Source organism: Lepidochelys olivacea (genome assembly GCF_965140295.1).
Source record: "Lepidochelys olivacea isolate rLepOli2 genome assembly, chromosome: 4".
NCBI lineage: Eukaryota > Metazoa > Chordata > Testudines > Cheloniidae > Lepidochelys > Lepidochelys olivacea.
Window position 1 is genome coordinate 28,025,016 of NC_140414.1, and position 18,422 is coordinate 28,043,437.

Here is an 18,422-nt window from a genome sequence, read left to right on the forward strand (position 1 = left end):
ACTTCAGTTATGTGCAGAAGAGACTATCTGTGAAAAGTTGGGTGTAAGTAACTTGCTCTGCATCATGTGGGAAATTGGTGTCCACTCTTCCTGCAATCCCCTCCTTTGTTCATTGCACACCTTCCAGCTTCTTCAACAAATAAGTCAGGGGTCCTACAGACTGACTCCTTCACTAATCAGTCCCAATTCATCTACATAGCACATCTGCCCCATGCACTGAATGAATGAGGATTCCTGTTTGTGGGGAGGGGGAAGAGAGGGGAAATGAGGTCATGTAACTAATGGCATACACAGAAGGGGGCCAAATTAAGTTTGCATAGGCAACCTTCATTCAGGCATTTCCTAACTCAAACTCAGCTCAACTTCACTTTTTAGTCCTTAACTTTGTGTTTCCTAATTCTTTATTGGTGAAAGCAATAAAGCAACCTTGACTAACATTAAACAGTGTTTATCATCATTCACAAACAAAACAGTCTTGCTCAAATAACATCAGAAGTTTGTGATAAGAGCTAGGAAGGGAACCCAATTGTGTGGTGTTGTCTAGGTAATTCACAAATAAGTGGATTTAGTTTCAGGCTAGTTGGCTGTTTCTGTGAGAACAGAAGTGGGACAGGAGATGTCCAATATGAAGTTCTCTCTGGAATAATTTCTCACAGAAGTTCTGGATATGTATTGAGAGCGTCACTGTAATAAGTGATTCTGACAAATGGACATTTATCAGCCACAAAGGAAGAAAGGAGTTTGTTTGGGCATTTTAGGTTGTAAATGCTTCCCTTCAGGAAGGCAAGCTGATGTTCAAAGCAATGGGGTGGGTTCTTTTTTTGTTTTGTTTTCTTAATTGCTCAAGAAACTACCTTTGGTTACTTACTATTTCACTTGATTCTCTGCTGCTGTGAACTGCTATATCACCATTGAACTTACTTAATTTACACTAGTAAAGATATTGGCCAAAGTTGCTAACAGTGTAAAATTATTGAGATTGTTGGAAAAGTTCATAAGAAGGCAGCTCTAGCATTCTGTTATTTTTTTTTTGACCCTACATTAGACTACACTTTAAGACTACCCAGAAACTGCAGCTCATGCAGAATACAGCTATCAGTCTGCCCTTTGTTAAAGTTTCTCTCACAGACCACACTATGCCTGCTCTATAAAGGCTCCACTGACTTTCAGTTCATTTCCAGCTGCAAGTTAGGATGGTGCGTTTTGAGTTGTAAAGTTCTTTATGATTTGGGCTTTATTTATATTAAAGATGTAAAAGTGCCTTCAGCAGTTAAGATAATTTTGGAACGCGCAGGTTGGCAGTCCTCATATTTGTATGTTTTTGGGACAGGAAACTCTCATTAGAGGGCCTGCAATTTGAATTTGTCTGGTCCGGAAGAGCTAGTTTCTGGTGACTTTCAGGGTATGTTGCAAAGTCAGTTGTATTTATTTACTTACACTTCTAGAGGGGGAGTGAGCAGAAAGTTTTTCGGTTTTGCTCAAGGAGTTTTTATTGCTATTAGTGACATTGTGTCAGTTTAGATTGATTATGGTATATGTCTGTATAGGATTGTTCGCCAAGAAAGTATAAGCTAGATCAGTGGAGCTACAGATTCATATCAGCTACAAAATTGGCCCTACGGTGGGCCTATTGTGTAAGTAAAATAAATACAAATCGTTCTGCAATGCAGTAGAATTGCACAGAAAGCAAATGCTACTTTGGCTACACATGCAAACATGTCTACTGTGCTGTCCATTACTTGTTAAAGTTTTATTTATGACATGAAAGTTGTAAAATATTTCCTTTCCATTGAATGTTTGTGTGTTCTGTTTTTTGTTTGTTTGTTTGTTTTTGTTTTCAGGCATACTTTATATTGCTTGTATTTTTTTTGTCCAGGTTAGTTTCCTGTGAGTGTTTTTTTTTCCCCCCAACTCTTTCCTTGTAGCAGCATGCCCCAAGTTAGTGTCACCTCTAAACTTAATAATTAACAGCTAGTCAATATTTCAATATTATTAGTTACTCCTGTGCTTTATACCAACCTCCTTGACATTCTTCATATACTTTTTCTATAATTTTGATGACTTGGCAATTAAGAAAAAATCAATCAATCCAGATTGTCCACCATGGTTTGTTCTGCATGCAGGGAGGGCATTTGTTCCAAATAGTTCCCTGATATTCTCCTCTATATGCACATATATCTGTGTGCATATCTTAATAGCTTATTCATTTTATTGGGCGTTAAGTCAAAATGTGTGCATGGGGATGTAATTTATCCATAAATTAAGTATTTAAATTCTTATCCCATTTCAGAGAATATAGTATAGCTTGCTAGTAATTGTTGGTTTTAACATGTGAGGTGTTTCTTCTTTTACTTGTCTAGATGAAAAATTGAAGCAGCATCAGTTAGCTGAACTGCAAAACCTAATATGTTTGTGTCCCAAATTTAAAAGTGTTACTACTGATGTGGTTTTTTGTTTGTTTGTTTTTTTTTACAGAGTGCAGATATGAGTCCTGCCAGTAGTACCACTTCACTTCCTGTTAGCCCACTTACTGAAGAGCCAGTGCCTTTCAAGGTAAAGTGAATTCATTGTAGAATAAATATTTTATGACTGTTGGCTTATTATGTTGTTTTTTCTGTGAGGTGCCCTTAATAGCACTTTCCTTTTATTAAATTGGTACCAGCTGATATTTTAGTATTCTTCTGAGCAAGCTGATAACATCATTGTATGCACTTGAGAAGACGTGAAAATAAAATGTTTTGATTGTAGGAGGGTTATTTTTCTTCTGATGATCAAGGTTAAAGGTATAAACCATCTTTGAAAAACAAAAAAAGATTTTGTTTCAGTCTGCTAAGGTTGTGACATGTTTATATGTGATATCTCTGATATCTTCCTTTGATTTCTGTTTACTTTGTGTTTTAATCTAACTTATGTTTTTGTACATCAATTTACTAATCCATCACCATTAAGTCCTCTGGTCAGAAACAGTTTTATAGTAGATCCATTGCAAAACACTTAAATCTGATATCAGATCATTCTGATACTAAATATGCTTAGGAACTTAAATTGTGAAAGAAAGTAACTTTAAAATACTACTTTGTAAGTGTACTATTGGGCCAAAAGTGGTAAATAAATCAAACAAATAACTCTTTAGAAATGAGGCCGCTGAAATGGGGCTAGCATGGGTCGACTGCTACAGTTCTCAGAATGGTAGCAGTATTAGTCTGTATCAGCAAAAACAATGAGAGGTCTTTGTGGCACCTTAGAGACTAACAAATTTATCTGGGCATAAGCTTTCGTGGGCTAAAACCCAATTCATCAGAATCATGGAGTGGAACATACAGTAGGGAGGTATACCATATCAGCCACACCATCAGAGGCTCGTCCACCTGCACATCTACCGATGCGATATGTGCCAGCAATGCCCCTCTGCCATGTACATTGGCCAAACTGCACAGTCTCTATGCAAAAGAATAAATGGACACAAATCTGACATTAGGAATCATAACATTCAAAAAATAGTAGGAGAACACTTCAATCTCTATGGTCACTCAGTAACAGACCTAAAAGTGGCAATTCTTCAACAAAAAACCCTTCAAAAACAGACTAACCTGAAACTGCAGAACTGGAATTAATTTGCAAACTGGACACCATCACATTAGGCCTGAATAAAGACTGGGGGTGGTTGGGTTATTACAAAACCTAAACCTAATTTTCCCCTTACTAATTTCCCGCTACTGTTACTCACACCTCCTTGTCAACTGTTTGAAATGGGCCACTCTCATTTCCACTACAAAAGTTATTTTTCCTCCCTTGGTATCCTGCTGTCAATTGAAATGGCTCATTAGCACTGACCCCCCACGTGGTAAGGCAACTCCCATCTTTTCATATGCTGTATATTTATACCTCCCTACTGTATGTTCCACTCCAGGCATCTGATGAAGTGGGTTTTAGCCCACGAAAGCTTATGCCCAAATAAATTTGTTAGCCTCTAAGGTGCCACAAGGACTCTTCATTGTTTTTGCTACAGTTCTGTAGCTAAATCCAGCTAATTGTTGCTAAAGGTGCTTTGGAAAGCAGTACTTGGGCAGCCTTTATCATGTCACAGAGAGAGTGTTCCTTTCCATTATGTAATAAGTGAGAATGAATAGGTGTTTTTGCCTAGTCAAACACAATGACTCCTTGATGCAATTGTTTTTGGGTTGCCCCCAGCCATGTGAATAGAGTGGTGACTGAATGAGAGCCTTAACACACATTATCTTTATTGTGCTTGGGCATGAAACTCAAGAATATATACTGAGGAGTTACTTGAACAGTGGCTTCAGGGTACCAGGAGAAGAGGGGGCAAGAGAGAGTGCTGATGGTTGATTAAAATGGTTCAAACATGGTTGTTTTTGCTGGAATTCTGAAAGTGGAACTGCTTCTTCTATGGGTTATAAGATTTGCTGTGCCTTGACAATCCAAATACTTCCTTGAGAGTATAAATATTTTTGCATAAAGCACTAAAATACTGTACTCTGTGTTTGCATCCACTCTTTTTTCTTTGCAAAGGAGTAGGGATTTAATGGAAACTGGGACAGTAGCGCGCACACATACAGGTCCAAAGCTTGGTGCAGCTGACGGGTCAGTTTTCCATTTAACTAGTCCTGGTGTCTGAGACCCAAAACAGTCCCGGATTATTGCATTGAACAGCTTCTCTAATCTATCCCAGTGGGATTAGCCTGCTGGCACTGTCCCTCTCCTCCCACTAACATCCCCTCTAATCTGAGGGGAATCCACAGCTGCCTGTTTAAGGTGGCGTTAAGTGCCTTTGTGGTGTTGGAGCTGAGGGCACAGGGTCAGGACCAAGAATTGGACCCACATTGCAGAAACAAAATTCAGTGTATTAAATGTTAAACTCCTCCTCATCCCACTAAATTAATCAATCCTTCCCAATACTCTTGAGATCAATGAGACTACTTGCATATCAAGGTACTACTCAGCATGAGTAAGGGTGAGAATCTAGCCCTAAACAGTTAATCTAGTCATTTAGGACTAGATCCTCAGCCGATATCAATCAGCAGAGCTCCACTGACTCCAAAAGATTTAGGCCAATTACACTATAGTGTATTAACTTTTAACAGAAGATTGTGTTTGAATACCTAAGATTGGCGTGTAAAAGAGCCAAATAGCCTGTGTTGTTCCAATAAGTAGACTTAAATGTTACTTCATTTTATGCTATATGCTGTGAAAATGGTACAGGGTACTCACAATAAAATAAGCATGTTTTGACTGCAGCGATTTATCACTGGCACCTTTTTTCATTTACATTCACTTTTGAGAACAGGATAACTACTTTGTTCTGGAATTCATGTACATTTTGAGGTCAGGCACAAGAGAAAGTCAAATACATCTCTCAGCCAATGCCATTAAGTAGAAATAAAGTAATATAAAATGCAACAATTTTTTTTTCTGTTATTGCTTCCTGACTCGCTCCAAGAGAAAGCAATATTGTTTCAGCAATAATGTGAGTGAGTGGCTTTACAAGCTATAGGCCTTTCCAAATACTGTCAGCATGTAATATTGGCTTTTGATGACAGGCAATGTATTACTCTGGCTAGTGCGATCATACTCCCCTCCCACCTCTCTGCTCCCCCGAAGACAACAGAGGTGGAACTAAACAACAGAGTTACAAGCACTAAGTCTTTGGGCTAGTTAATGATCTTCTGTACACAACTGAGTTTTTACATTAGATTGTGAAATTAAACCAAATCACTACTCATGATCTTTCAATACTGAGATTATCCTGGAAATTAAAGCTGTCCTTCCTTGTATTTCTCTTCTGTGGGAGAAAATCTATAGTCCTCTGTAAAGAAAGCAATCCCATAATCCTAATCCTATTATCCAACTAGACTAAAGCAAAATTTATAGTTGTAATGCAGAGCCTTTTGGGTTATGTGCTATATAAATGCAAGTTGGTGTTAAGACTGTTGTTGCAACATTAAGGTTATGATTTTAATCACCAGAAAGTTGGAGGTAAAGCTCCTAGAATAATCCCTGCTATGCCATTTCCCCTACCATTCATAACATCCCAGATTAATTTATGGCCCAGCTTCCACCTGTAATGGATCCTGCAGCACTTTGCCATTATATTTACCACATATCAGATCATGTTCATCTGTGAACTCCAAATTATATGAGAGGGGATTTGGAAACACTCAGAGGCAACTCCCAATTCAGTGAGAGAGGCAGCAGCTGGACCCATTTTTTTTAATTTGATTCGATCAATTTGAGATATTTCAGTGAATACAGCATCTATTTGTAGTTCTACGTGTTGCGCAAGAATTAGAATGCAAACCTTGCAATGAAAACAAGAAATAAAATAAACCATCCTCCGGGACCATTCACAGTTTAAAAAAAGAAAAAAAGAAAAATCCCCTCATAAAAAATGAATAAATAAAAAAATAATATATTTGAAGACATTCACCTCATTACTGTAATGGAAGAGTCAGCTTTTGCCTGGAGGAAAGAAGAACTTTGCAGAGTAGCCAGAAGGCTGACAAATAAGTGCATGTCTTCAGTATACTTTTCTTCGCATAGCTAGGTAAGGCTCACACTTACATACAGAGCAGCATTCTGTAGCTATGCATTTTAGAACCTTCGCATAAAAATGTTGTTCAGACATGCCTGCAGACAGTGCTGTTTTCGAAAGATCTTATCTCATTCAAATCAAATCCAGTTTTCAATTAGACACTTTCTATCCTCAGCTATTTCTACAGTTAAAGATTTTTTTTTTAAGAAGTTACAGTTTCCCTCCGAATGAAAAATAAACCTCTTCATGTTCTCGTTTTCAGTTGAAGGTTTTTTGCTTAAGCTTTTTTTGTGTGGTGCGTCTGAGAAAAATCCACTTTGGATAGAGGCATAGTCCTATCCAAAGCATATGGAGTGTCTTGTAGGATCAGGGCCTAAGCCTGGAAAATATCCTTCTGAAAGTTGAAAATTGTAGAAAGTTAGGAACAACTTGAAAACAGGAGGTTAGAATGGCAACTCTCATATAACCTCAATGCTAGTGGTCATCCTTCATTATAATGATTAAATAGCAGCCAATGTGAATGAGATTTTGTTACATCCATACTAGTTTCAAGCTGTTATTAAAGAACAGTATTATTCGTGTACCGAGTACTCCTTTAATAACCAGCTAGCTAACATTTTCATTTTTGGGGGTAGATGCATTTTGAAAACCAACCCAAGGAAGGTAGAGGGGGGTGTGTGTGTAGGGGTAGAGGGAACTTTTAAGATCAACTTCCAAGGCATCGTTATTGGTATTTTCAGGACATGATCGTTTTCCCTCCTTACTCAGTCCTGCTAAATGGCTGTTGTGGTCCACTAGGAGTTGAGGATGCTCAGTCCATTAATTGGAGTGACCACAAATGCATGATAATGTCAGACATGTAAAAAAATACTACTCATCACCGATGAAACTACCAACCAGAGAGAAATTATTTTCCCACGATTTCTGGTAGATATATATGTGGGGGGAGAACTAGCTCTTGTAAACATGATATTCTCCCCCCAGCCCACCCCCCAAGATGAGATAAGCTGGCTGCTTTTTCTGCCTGTGACCCTTTCCCTCCTTCTGTATTCTAATGGCAGACTTCCATGATACTTGGGGTCCTTGGAAGAAATTACCCCACAGAACATGCCATGTGTATCTTTCCTTCCATGCTGGCTAGGGAGTCTCTTAACTTTTCTGCAGTATCCTTCCAGTTATTAAGCGTGTCTGAAATAGGGTGCAATAACCTATAATGATGAGGAGTCATTGGTGCTACCGTTGGGTTCAAACTTTATCTAAATAAGGTACAAGTCAGGAAATTATCACTAGTGTATGTTTTAAAGAATGTAAGGCTATTTGCAGGCAGGAATATCTTGGAGATACTTTGTAATCAATCAGCGTAGTTAACCATACATTAACACCAAGCTTTTACTGGAAAATATTGGTTTTAACCATGCACAGGACACTGCCCTTACTTATAAACACACTTTTATTTTTCAAGTACTGCTGGAGTTTAATGACAGAGCCTTTAAGAAAAGAATGCTGAGTCTGTCATTTATTTTATATTTGTACAGCACCCGGTACAACGGGGTCCCAGTCTGACTGGTTTGTAGTTGCTACCGCAGTATGAATGTTGTTAATAATGAACTGCATTTGAGATGCAGCCTTAATCTTAAACCTATTTTACTAATTAGGCATTTGAATTTAAGAAACAAATCCCTGTGTCCTCTGTCCTACTTCGACGGAGCTGAGAATTTCCTTTAGCATTTATTATCTCAGACTACTGCGTTCTGCCTTCTGTAATTAGTACTTTTGATGCTAATTCTGAGAGTGAGAAATGGCGGCAGCAGCAGCACAAGTAATGAAAGTGAGCGATCCCTGGCAATGCTACTGAAAGGGAGGGTAGGACTCGGCTAATAGTTCTCCCATTCATCCTCTAGCTCCTTTTTTCTGCAAATCTATTTCTGTGGGAGCTGTAGCCTGGATACTGGCTATATTTAACAGTCTTTCCGAGTGCTAAAGCATGTGATTCTTCGGTAGCCAGTGGCATTTTTATGTAGATCTATATCCGGAGATTTACTTTCCATCTGGCCAATAACCAAGCTGATATTTTATAACAGAATTATTTTGAACAGTCAATACAGAAGTAATCATGAGTGCTGGATAATATAGCTCAAATAGCTTTATGACTGATTGCTTTGTGGATCTAGTTAAAGAATGAGCCCTTGTTCTAATGTATTTAATAGAGATAATCACAAATCTGTATTATACTAAGAGTACAGCCCATTCCTGATGACACACAACACATTTACACTTTGTTAATTAGAAGTATCCAGTCTATGTTTTAAGCATTTGGTTGAACGTTCTCGAATGAGATCATTTTTAATGGGACAATTTTTTCTCCTCCAAAAGCATGTTCATCAATAGTCACAGTGGTCTGGCCCACTGAGCAGGTGCAGATTTAGCCTTCTAAGACTGTCACTCTGAACCCAAAGCTTCATTGCCTGAACATTCTGCCTTAACTGAACATCACCTAGGCACAATAGCATCTGTTTTTGCTCTTTCTATAGAAATAATTTCTCCTAAAGTGACTTGAGCATCCACATTAGTCACCCAGTTCCACTGACTCCTCGCAGACCACACTATCCTCTGTTCTTCGCTGTTTTTAATCGGCTCCTTTCCACAGACTCTGCTTTGTGGCTTCTTCAAGGCCAATCTTTATGATGGGGGTAATCTCTCCGTTCTAGTGCACAATACCCTCCCTCTGCTTCTTTATACTATTCCTTAAAATCTGACTGATTTTTGGATAGACTTCCGATGCTTATGTTAACCCCAGTGCTTCCTGACCCTCAAGGGTAAACTTGTATGGGGTCATAGCCTGAGTTGGGTTGTGAACTCATTGTGGCAGGAGCCTCGTCTTATAATAAGTCTGTGAAGAGTTCGGACTCTATATATCTAAACCTCCTTACCATAGTATCGGAGCAGCTCATAAATAAAAAAAATTATCCTCAGTACACCCCTGTGAGGCAGGTGTTAGGAGTGCCCATGGAGAGACAGAGAGCGGTCACAGGAGTCCTAAGTGTCATGCCTCAACCTACGCTTCTCCCAGAGTAGTATCCTACAGTTCACCCCACTTTAGACTGGATCACTAAGCTACAGCACTCCCTGTTTCACAACCCAATTTATTCCAGCTGGCCCAAGTGGGTTTGGGTCCGGCTGTGGAATCCTCACTGGGAACTTGTGACAAGTACGCAGTTAAGTGACTCATGACTGCTTTGTCAAAGACCAGTATGATTTAGTTGTTCATAGAAACTTAGCAAGCAGAGAGAAACAGGATTAAAACAATATGTGTCAATATGTATCTCCTCTTACCTAACTTTTAACCTTCTTTGCAAATTTAGATAGGCTAGCTTATTCCAGACCCTCCTTCTGATTTAGAGGACCACCTTGCATCTCTCCAGACCCCTTCCCCTCCTCCCTAATGTGTCTCCCCCATTGAGTCTCACTTCCTGTTCCTGTTTGGGAATCTGTTTGTATTTTGCTTTCACGGGTAAGGCTTCCACATAGAATGAGTAACTGAACCTGTATTTGCTGATGCATAGTGCAAAATCTTAACCATATGACCCCCACCCACCCTTCTGTCCCAGGCTTTGTGTGCATATGCTATTCATCTCTTTTAAGTTAGTTTGGCTTCCTTAATTTGATGAAGCTCTTCAACTTACTTAATTAATACAGTGGGACTTTCCTGTGCAAGGCAGAGAAAAATCAAAATTGTATACAGTTCACTAAAGCAGCCCTGCAGATCGTAATGGTATGATGCCTACTCTTTTCTGTACAGGTTTTGATACTGTGCTTATCACTGTAGTATCTCAAAGGGACTCCTAAGTGTCTAAATCACTGTTGAAAACAACTTTATGCTCCTAAGTCATTTAGTTCTTGCAATGCTGAGCAGAACAATGTCTAAATATCTTCAGAAATCAGGGCCTGGATGTCTTACTGGAAGATGCTTCAGTCAATCACAAATTATTAGGTTCTGCTTAAATGAACATAGCATGTCACCTTGAGCTACCCAATTACTGTGATAAATGCCCGGAAACCTACCTGCTTCAACAGAGCCCTAGTCTTGCTGCACGTGCCCTGACCTGAAGTTACAAATGTTAACTTTTAACTTTTTTCAGTATTGCATCCCCAAAGGGGTAGAGTGTGCCATGTACTAACGGAGCTAAATCCTGAGAAGTCAAGGTCAGGCTGAGAAGGATTAGAGCCATAGTATGAGCTCTTTCCTCCCCCCTCCCCACGCAAATAAATAAATAAATAAATAAAAAATTGAAGTGCAAGATGTCTTTGCAAAATGCTGCTGTTTTTTTTTTTCCTTTTGAGAGGGAGGGGAGGGCTGTATCCTTTACTTAAGTTGCCCTACATTTGGAATAACAACATTCCCAGCACTCCTATGAGGTATAGCAAATTTTGAGGTAATCTGAGTGAGCTTGTGGATTTTAGAGCACTTGAAATAGTCCACCTTTTAACAGAGAGGACCATTGTACTATAATAATTTCATGAGCCTGACCACAACTAGAGGATAAGCATTAGTCAAATCTTGGAAAAGGCCAGTTCTTGTTTCCTTCTCCAAAGCCTTCCTCAAAGAAAGAGGAAAACGGAATTAAAGCTAAGGGAAAAGTCTACTCATCCAGATCCAGCAGTCCTTCCTGAAGGCAGGGGAGCTATCAGACACTGAATGTTATGATAAGCAGAAAGGGTAAGTACGGCATAAATTCTGTAGGATTACAATCCCCTGAAAACCTGTCATAAAGCCAAAGACTGAATATTTTCCCTCAGGCTCCCTGGAAGGCCCTGGTCATTCAAACTAACGTTTCTGTGTCTTAAGTTTTCAAAGAATGTATTTTTATTAGGTGTATGGCTGATTCCTCCTGCCTTCACCTTGAATCTCCTCAGGCTAGTGACTGATGTGCAGAGTAGAGTAAATGTTACAGGCACATGGTCATCCAAAAAAACCCCAACTCTGGGACATCCCACTACCCCATCACTTATTTAGGATTATTATAAAGGACATGGGGTGAAATATTGGCCCCATTTAAACCGATAACCAAAATCCCATTGACTTGAGTTGGGCCAAGGATGTCTCCCAATGGTGTAGGATTGTTCTAAAGAGCTAACTGTCTGTATTGCACTAAGAATTGAACAAGTGTCCAGCTAACACCAGGATGTTTTAACCCACAAAGGTTGAAGTTCCTGAATGTAGCTCTGTCCAGAAAGACACTGATCTTTTCCTGGACTACTTCATTAGCAAGATCAGAGCTGCTCTTTTGACGACCGGGCAAATAATGGGTGACTGGAAAGCTTGTTCAATGATGTTTATTTATATTTTTATGTTATGTCATATTTGCTCTGAATAGCAACACATACAAGAGGGAATCTCAAGGGCTTATTCACAAGATATGATAGTGTCAGAACATCTGTATTTCACACAAAAGCCATTCACCCTACGAAATGTCATGAGATGACTCGGTAGGAGTCCTTTCTTCAGTATCTATTTTTTTGTAAAAGATAAGGCCCTATAGAACTTTCAGTCAAGCCTTATATTTGTTGCTTTTTTACATTATTAAATAAGCAAGTGAGATTGTTGCAAATATTCTTGGGAAAGGTAGAGTGGCAACTCTACTAGCTGTTGCTATGACTTTTGGGCTATAGTCTGTGTGTGATATTGTGTGGGTTTTTTTTAAATGTAGTACAGTAAACCAGTTATGTGTATAGGAATAATACAGGTGTTCCCCAATACAGTCATTCTTTGTGCACGTGATACAAAGCCCAGTGAAATCAGTGGAAGTGTTTTTATTTACTTCAGCAACCAATAGATCAGTCCTATTAGCTAAATTGGTGGGGTTTCTCTATTAATTTAGTGCACAAGTAATCTGTATTAAGCATATAAAAATGGATGTTGAATCCAGTGTCATGTGGGCTGGTTAATGAACCAGAAAGCTGAGTATATTCTGGATTTCGACAAATGCAGGCAAACTCGCACAGCTGTGGTATGGATTATTTTTGAGATTCCTGTGTAGATCATTCAGTTCTCAACTCAATTTAAAAATAACGTTTGTTAACCAATATTCAAACACAAAGGAAAGAGCATCCCTACCCTGCAGCACTTACATGATAACTAATACTGTAAGAACGATAGACATTATTTTTACAGTACATAGTAAATATACTATTACTGAATTCAAATGTGCGTTGTAGGAAAATGGTTATTTAAACTTAATACTATAGTTTAATGAAAAAATGTAATTTCCTATTACTTTAATGTTATAATTATATTATAAATTGACCATATTGTTACCATAAACATTTTCCTGTGAAGTGATGTAAGCACACCACATGTGTGTCAAATTCTGCCGTGCCTTTCTGTTTGCTTCTAGTAGCAATTTATATTGGAATTTCCAAATTACCATCAACTTGAACTCTTTCCTGGCAGTATGGACCATAATTTATAACAGTACTAGTGGAGGGATTGCAATTGCTTTCTGTCCAGAAACTAAAATCCAGAGGCATGTGGCAGAGCCTTCTTTAAAACTGGCTCCCAGTAGTAGTCTGTCAAAGTCCAAGAGCGTTAGGAATTTTGACACATCTGATGATTTAAGCCTCATAATTTGGTAGGAGATTAACAGGGATGTGAGGAGAGTTTTTTGTTTATTGCATCTGATGAAGTGAGCTGTAGCTCACGAAAGCTTTTGCTCAAATAAATTGGTTCGTCTCTAAGGTGCCACAAGTACTCCTTTGCTTTTTGCGGATACAGACTAACACGGCTGCTACTCTGAAACCTTTCTTATTACTGTTTGTTTGGAGACACTGAATGCTACCATAAAGGATCAGAACCTTACTGTGTTAAGTTATTCCACTAGTATCTTACAGAGCATTGACTAGCTATTTGGTAAAGCTTGGTGGTGGTGTTTTGTTTATACAGATATCTGATTATGGGGGGGGGGTGTTATGAATTGTTATGTAAAAATAGTGTAAAATTTAGCAAGCAGTAACGCTTTAGCTAAGGGAGTAAGTAATGGGATTAATAACCTTTATACTCTGGAAGAAGAACAGGAGTACTTGTGGCACTTTAGAGACTAACAAATTTATTTGCGTATTTTTGCGGATACAGACTAACATGGCTGCTACTCTGAAACCAGTCTTTATACTCTGGGTTATTCATACAATTGTTGTCCTTCTCGTTACTGAGTGAAAAGAATCACCATCTGGTGACTTTTGAGAGACCTGTATGAAGTGAGTGGGTTATCCTAGTTCACTTTCCTGTGGATTAATGCCCTCATCACAAAACACATCCTCACATTGGGTACTAACTGGCTACCATGTCAGCAAGTCAAAACTGGAAAAAACCAAGGATGGAACTACTTTAGGCTTGGTAGCTTCAAATGGGGAGTAAGTCTAGTAGTGAAAAAGAGGGGACGGAAGGAACAATTTTGTTGCAATAAAACTTCACAAAGGCTTCTTAATTGTTTATTTTATCTGTTTTTCTGTTAGCCAAATTCCACTTTCCCTAAAGTGTGGGAATATCTGAATTTCAAATATATCTAGTGAGCGTGCCTGTAGATCTGATCTGATATCTATTGAAATAATTGGAAAAACTCCTGATTTCAATGGACTGTGGATGGAGGAACTCAAATTATAAAGCAGATAAGTGCAAAAACTATATGGAAGTTGTGGATGCTTTTCTGAATCCAAAACTGAATGATCTGAAATTACGATCCACTCTAAGGTGCATTTATGAGGCAGTACAGGGAAGCTGTCTTTGCACATGCTGTATCAGATCTATAAGTCCACAGAGGACTGAAGTCTTTAGAACTGTAAATCTGGTCTTCTTTCAGTTTACCCATTTGAAAAACAAGTCATGGTTTCTTACATCTACCTTAAAACAAACAATAAATAGCACAGACCCCAGCTGAGTATATGACCCCATAAGGTTTTGGCCAGCAAGGACAAATACACAATATTTAGAAAGTTTAAAAAGCAATGGAAGTGTCTACATAACTGACACATCTGATTATGGCAATGGCTTCATTGAATTAGCTGAGATGGGGCTATGGCAGATGAAGGCCAGAACTGTAGACTATTCTGAATACGAGAACTGAAAGACTATTAAAATGTAAAAGCTAAAGAAGGAATTAATTGGAGGTATAATGAAAACAAAGGTGGGGTTTTTTTGTTCGTTTGTTCCCCCCCCCCCCCTCCAATAAATGAGTACCAGATTGCTCACTGGTCCTATTCCCAAATTCATATGCAGCTCAATGATTCTGTGAAACTCTTCATTTTATTTTCCTCTCTTAAAAGGCAGATGTCCCTCATGGTAAAGTCATTACTTCAATTTTCTGCATCTGTCTTTCATAGTTTGATTTTTAAACACTCTTAGAACTTCAGGGAAAGCTGCTATAGTTTATATTACAAATACAGAACCATACTTATTTACACCAGAAGAGTATTTAAATAACAAGCCTTGTTTGGGAGAAGGCGTAGAAAGGATTGGGTAGATCAGGACTGTATGGATACCATTTTCATAGAACTGGAAGGGACCTCGAGAGGTCATCTAGCCCAGTCCCCTGCACTCAAGGCAGGACTAAGTATTATCTAGACCATCCCTGACAGGTGTTTGTCCAACCTGCTCTTAAAATCCCCAATGATGGAGATTCCCCAACCTCCCCAGCCAATTTATTCCAGTGCTTAACCACCCTGACAGTTAGGAAGTTTTTCCTAATGTCCAACCTAAACTGCCCTTGCTGCAATTTAAGCCATTTGCTTCTTGTTCTATCCTCAGAGGTTAAGAACAACAATTTTTTCTCCCTCCTCCTTGTAACAATCTTTGAAAACTGTTATTGTGTCCCCCTCTGTCTTCTCTTTTCTGGACTAAACAAATTCATTTGCTTTTCAATCTTCCCTTTTGCTATATACCTTAGAACTAGGAGAAGGGGAAGTGGAATGGGATAAAGTCTTTTGGCTCAAAGTTAGGTAGTGCAGATTGAGTCCTAATCAGTAGGTACTGAAAATCATTACTGTCCCGCTGGCTGTTCGGTGGTTCTTGCTCTCAGTCCAGTTACCGTAACTGGATCAGTGGTTCTCTCACCTGAAATCAATACCATCAAATGCCTTAATTGTCGCTTTTGGGGATAGCTTTAGCAATCAGGCAAGGGAGTGAAATGCCATGGAGGTTTGAACTAGTCTTTCAGAGCCAGTCCTTCCAGAACAGTTGTGCTTGAAAATAGCAGGGCAAAATGGAGAAGCTTGTAATAGTCCACATGCTCTTTGGATAGACTATCTCCATTTCTGTAGTGGCTAATGAGATACTTTTCATAAATATTCAGTTATTGAAAACGGACTGAAGAGTTGGCTTGAAGGCCAAATGGAATATCCGGTGTTTGCTTTTTTTTTTTTAAGCAAGTAACATGAAAACATTAATATTGTAACATTCCCCAGGGTTCAATCTGTACTGTCGAACAGCGGTGTTGCCTGAACTTTCTAGCCTGGCATGCCTTTTACACTTCTTTACTGAAAGAAGAGCCACTCCTGGTCTGCTTACGCAGCCTTCAGCTGCACTGATCGCTCCCAGATCAATACATAAATGCTCTCCCAGCCACTCATGAACTACAGACAGGGTGACACCCACAAATTCTTAGTTCCAGCCTTGTTCCCCAGAAATCTATATCTTGCGCTCCTCAGGATTCTCTTGGACAGTGCAAGCTCATAAACAGTCTGTCATTCCAAGACTGAGAAATGATTATGAACTTTCCTCAAATTCTCAAGTAGAGGTTCCCCAACACTTCAGTCCAAACACACTGGATTGGATAAAACAATAAAAAAAAAAGTTTATTTACTGCAGATAAATTTTAAGTAATCACAAATGATGAGGCATAAAAGTCAGAATTGGTTAGCCAAAAAAGAGATGAAAAATGCAAGCTAATATGCAAATGAACTTAAAAACTAAATGTGTGTCTCACCATAACCTGCAACAGTTTCCAGGCTGCATTTCCTGTTCAGGTGGGAACCTCTCCCCAGTTCTATGTTCTTCAGGTGTTTGTTGCTGCCAGGAGCAGAGCGATGAAAAGGGGATAATGTGGAGATGACGATCTATTATTTTTATAGGTTTCAGAGTAGCAGCCGTGTTAGTCTGTATTCACAAAAAGAAAAGGAGGACTTGTGGCACCTTAGAGACTAACGAATTTATTTGAGCATGAGCTTTCGTGAGCTACAGCTCACTTCATTGGATGCATTCAGTGGAAAATACAGTGGGGAGATGTATATACATAGAGAACATGAAACAATGGGTGTTACCATACACACTGTAACCAGAGTGATCACTTAAGGTGAGCTATTACCAGCAGGAGGTCGGGGGTGGGGACACATCTTTTGTAGTGATAATCAAGGTGGGCTGTTTCCAGCAGTTGACAAGAACGTCTGAGGAACAGTGGGGGCTGGGGATAAACATGGGGAAATAGTTTTACTTTGTGTAATGACCCATCCACTCTCAGTCTCTATTCAAGCCTAAGTTAATTGTATACAGTTTGCAAATTAATTCCAATTCAGCAGTCTCTCCTTGGAGTCTGTTTTTGAAGTTTTTTTGTTGTAGTATTGCCACTTTTAGGTCTGTAATCGAGTGACCAGAGAGATTGAAGTGTTCTGTTCTCTGACTGGTTTTTGAATGCTATAATTCTTGACGTCTGATTTGTGTCCATTTATTCTTTTACATAGAGACTGTCCAGTTTGACCAATGTACATGGCAGAGGGGCATTGCTGGCACATGATGGCATCTATCACATTGGTAGATGTGCAGGTGAACGAGCCTCTGATAGTGTGGCTGATGTGATTAGGCCCTATGGTGGTGTCCCCTGAATAGATATGTGGGCACAGTTGGCAACGGGCTTTGTTGCAAGGATAGGTTCCTGGGTTAGCGGTTCTGTTGTGTGGTGTGTGGTTGCTGGGGAGTATTTGCTTCAGGTTGGGGGGCTGTCTGTAAGCAAGGACTGGCCTGTCTCTCAAGATCTGTGAGAGTTGGGGGCTGAAGGTGATGGCTAGTGGTGTCCTGTTATTTTCTTCTCTCTCTGTGGATTACCCCCCTTCTTCCCCCCAGTGTAGACAAATAGTCCCCTGTTGAGGTTTGAAGTGTCTCTGGGATAGAATGTAAATTTCTTGATTACACCTTTCCCCCTGCTGATGAATGGATAGTTAAGCAGGTAATGGCCTCTTAGCACCTTGCTGGTGTGCTTGTGTGTCTTTGTTTCTGAGAAGTCACTTTGTAGGTGTTACCCAGAATTTCAACATATTTCATTAACAATCATATAGCAAAATCTCATATTTTTACATGGAGTGTTGCTACACACATTTCATCAGGATAATAATATTCAGCAGTTTGTTTTTGAATGATCCCTCACAAGGCATATTTTCTACAAAATATCATAACCATATAAAAGTGATGAACATGGGATACAGTGTATCACATGAGATATAGGGTGTCACAAATATCCACAGATTTAGACTAACTTTTGAATAAAAATCTGAATGATACCTTCTGATTATCCTAATAATTCACTATCAGATGGAAAAGGCTTGGGAAACCTGCTATAAAAATTGTTTGAAAATCCACCGAAGAAATCTCTGTAATCTGTCTAGTGGAACAAGTGGATTGATGGAACAAAGATGTCAAGACTTGCAAAAGGAAATAAAAAGAGAAATGGTGAATATGAATGATTGAAAATACTTCCTAAGATGTTAGAGTATTTATTAATGAGCTATGCTACATTTCAGATGTCAACTTACTCAGCTTACTCAACTTACTTACACGCTTGGTTATGTCTTCTTTTATAATATGAAAGAGAAACATTGAGGATTATATTTCATG

At 39.0% G+C, this 18,422-nt stretch overlaps 1 protein-coding gene across 4 annotated transcripts in view; it reads left to right on the forward strand.

The window, feature by feature from the left end:
• CCSER1 (coiled-coil serine rich protein 1) overlaps window positions 1–18,422 on the forward strand; it is a 1,064,058-nt gene that overhangs the window by 533,841 nt on the left and 511,795 nt on the right. For all 4 annotated transcript variants that reach the window (XM_084627194.1, XM_084627195.1, XM_084627197.1 and 1 more), the window contains exon 7: window positions 2,476–2,553. In XM_084627194.1, coding sequence (XP_084483320.1) covers window positions 2,476–2,553 — 78 coding nt within the window. The remainder of the gene's footprint in view (window positions 1–2,475; window positions 2,554–18,422) is intronic.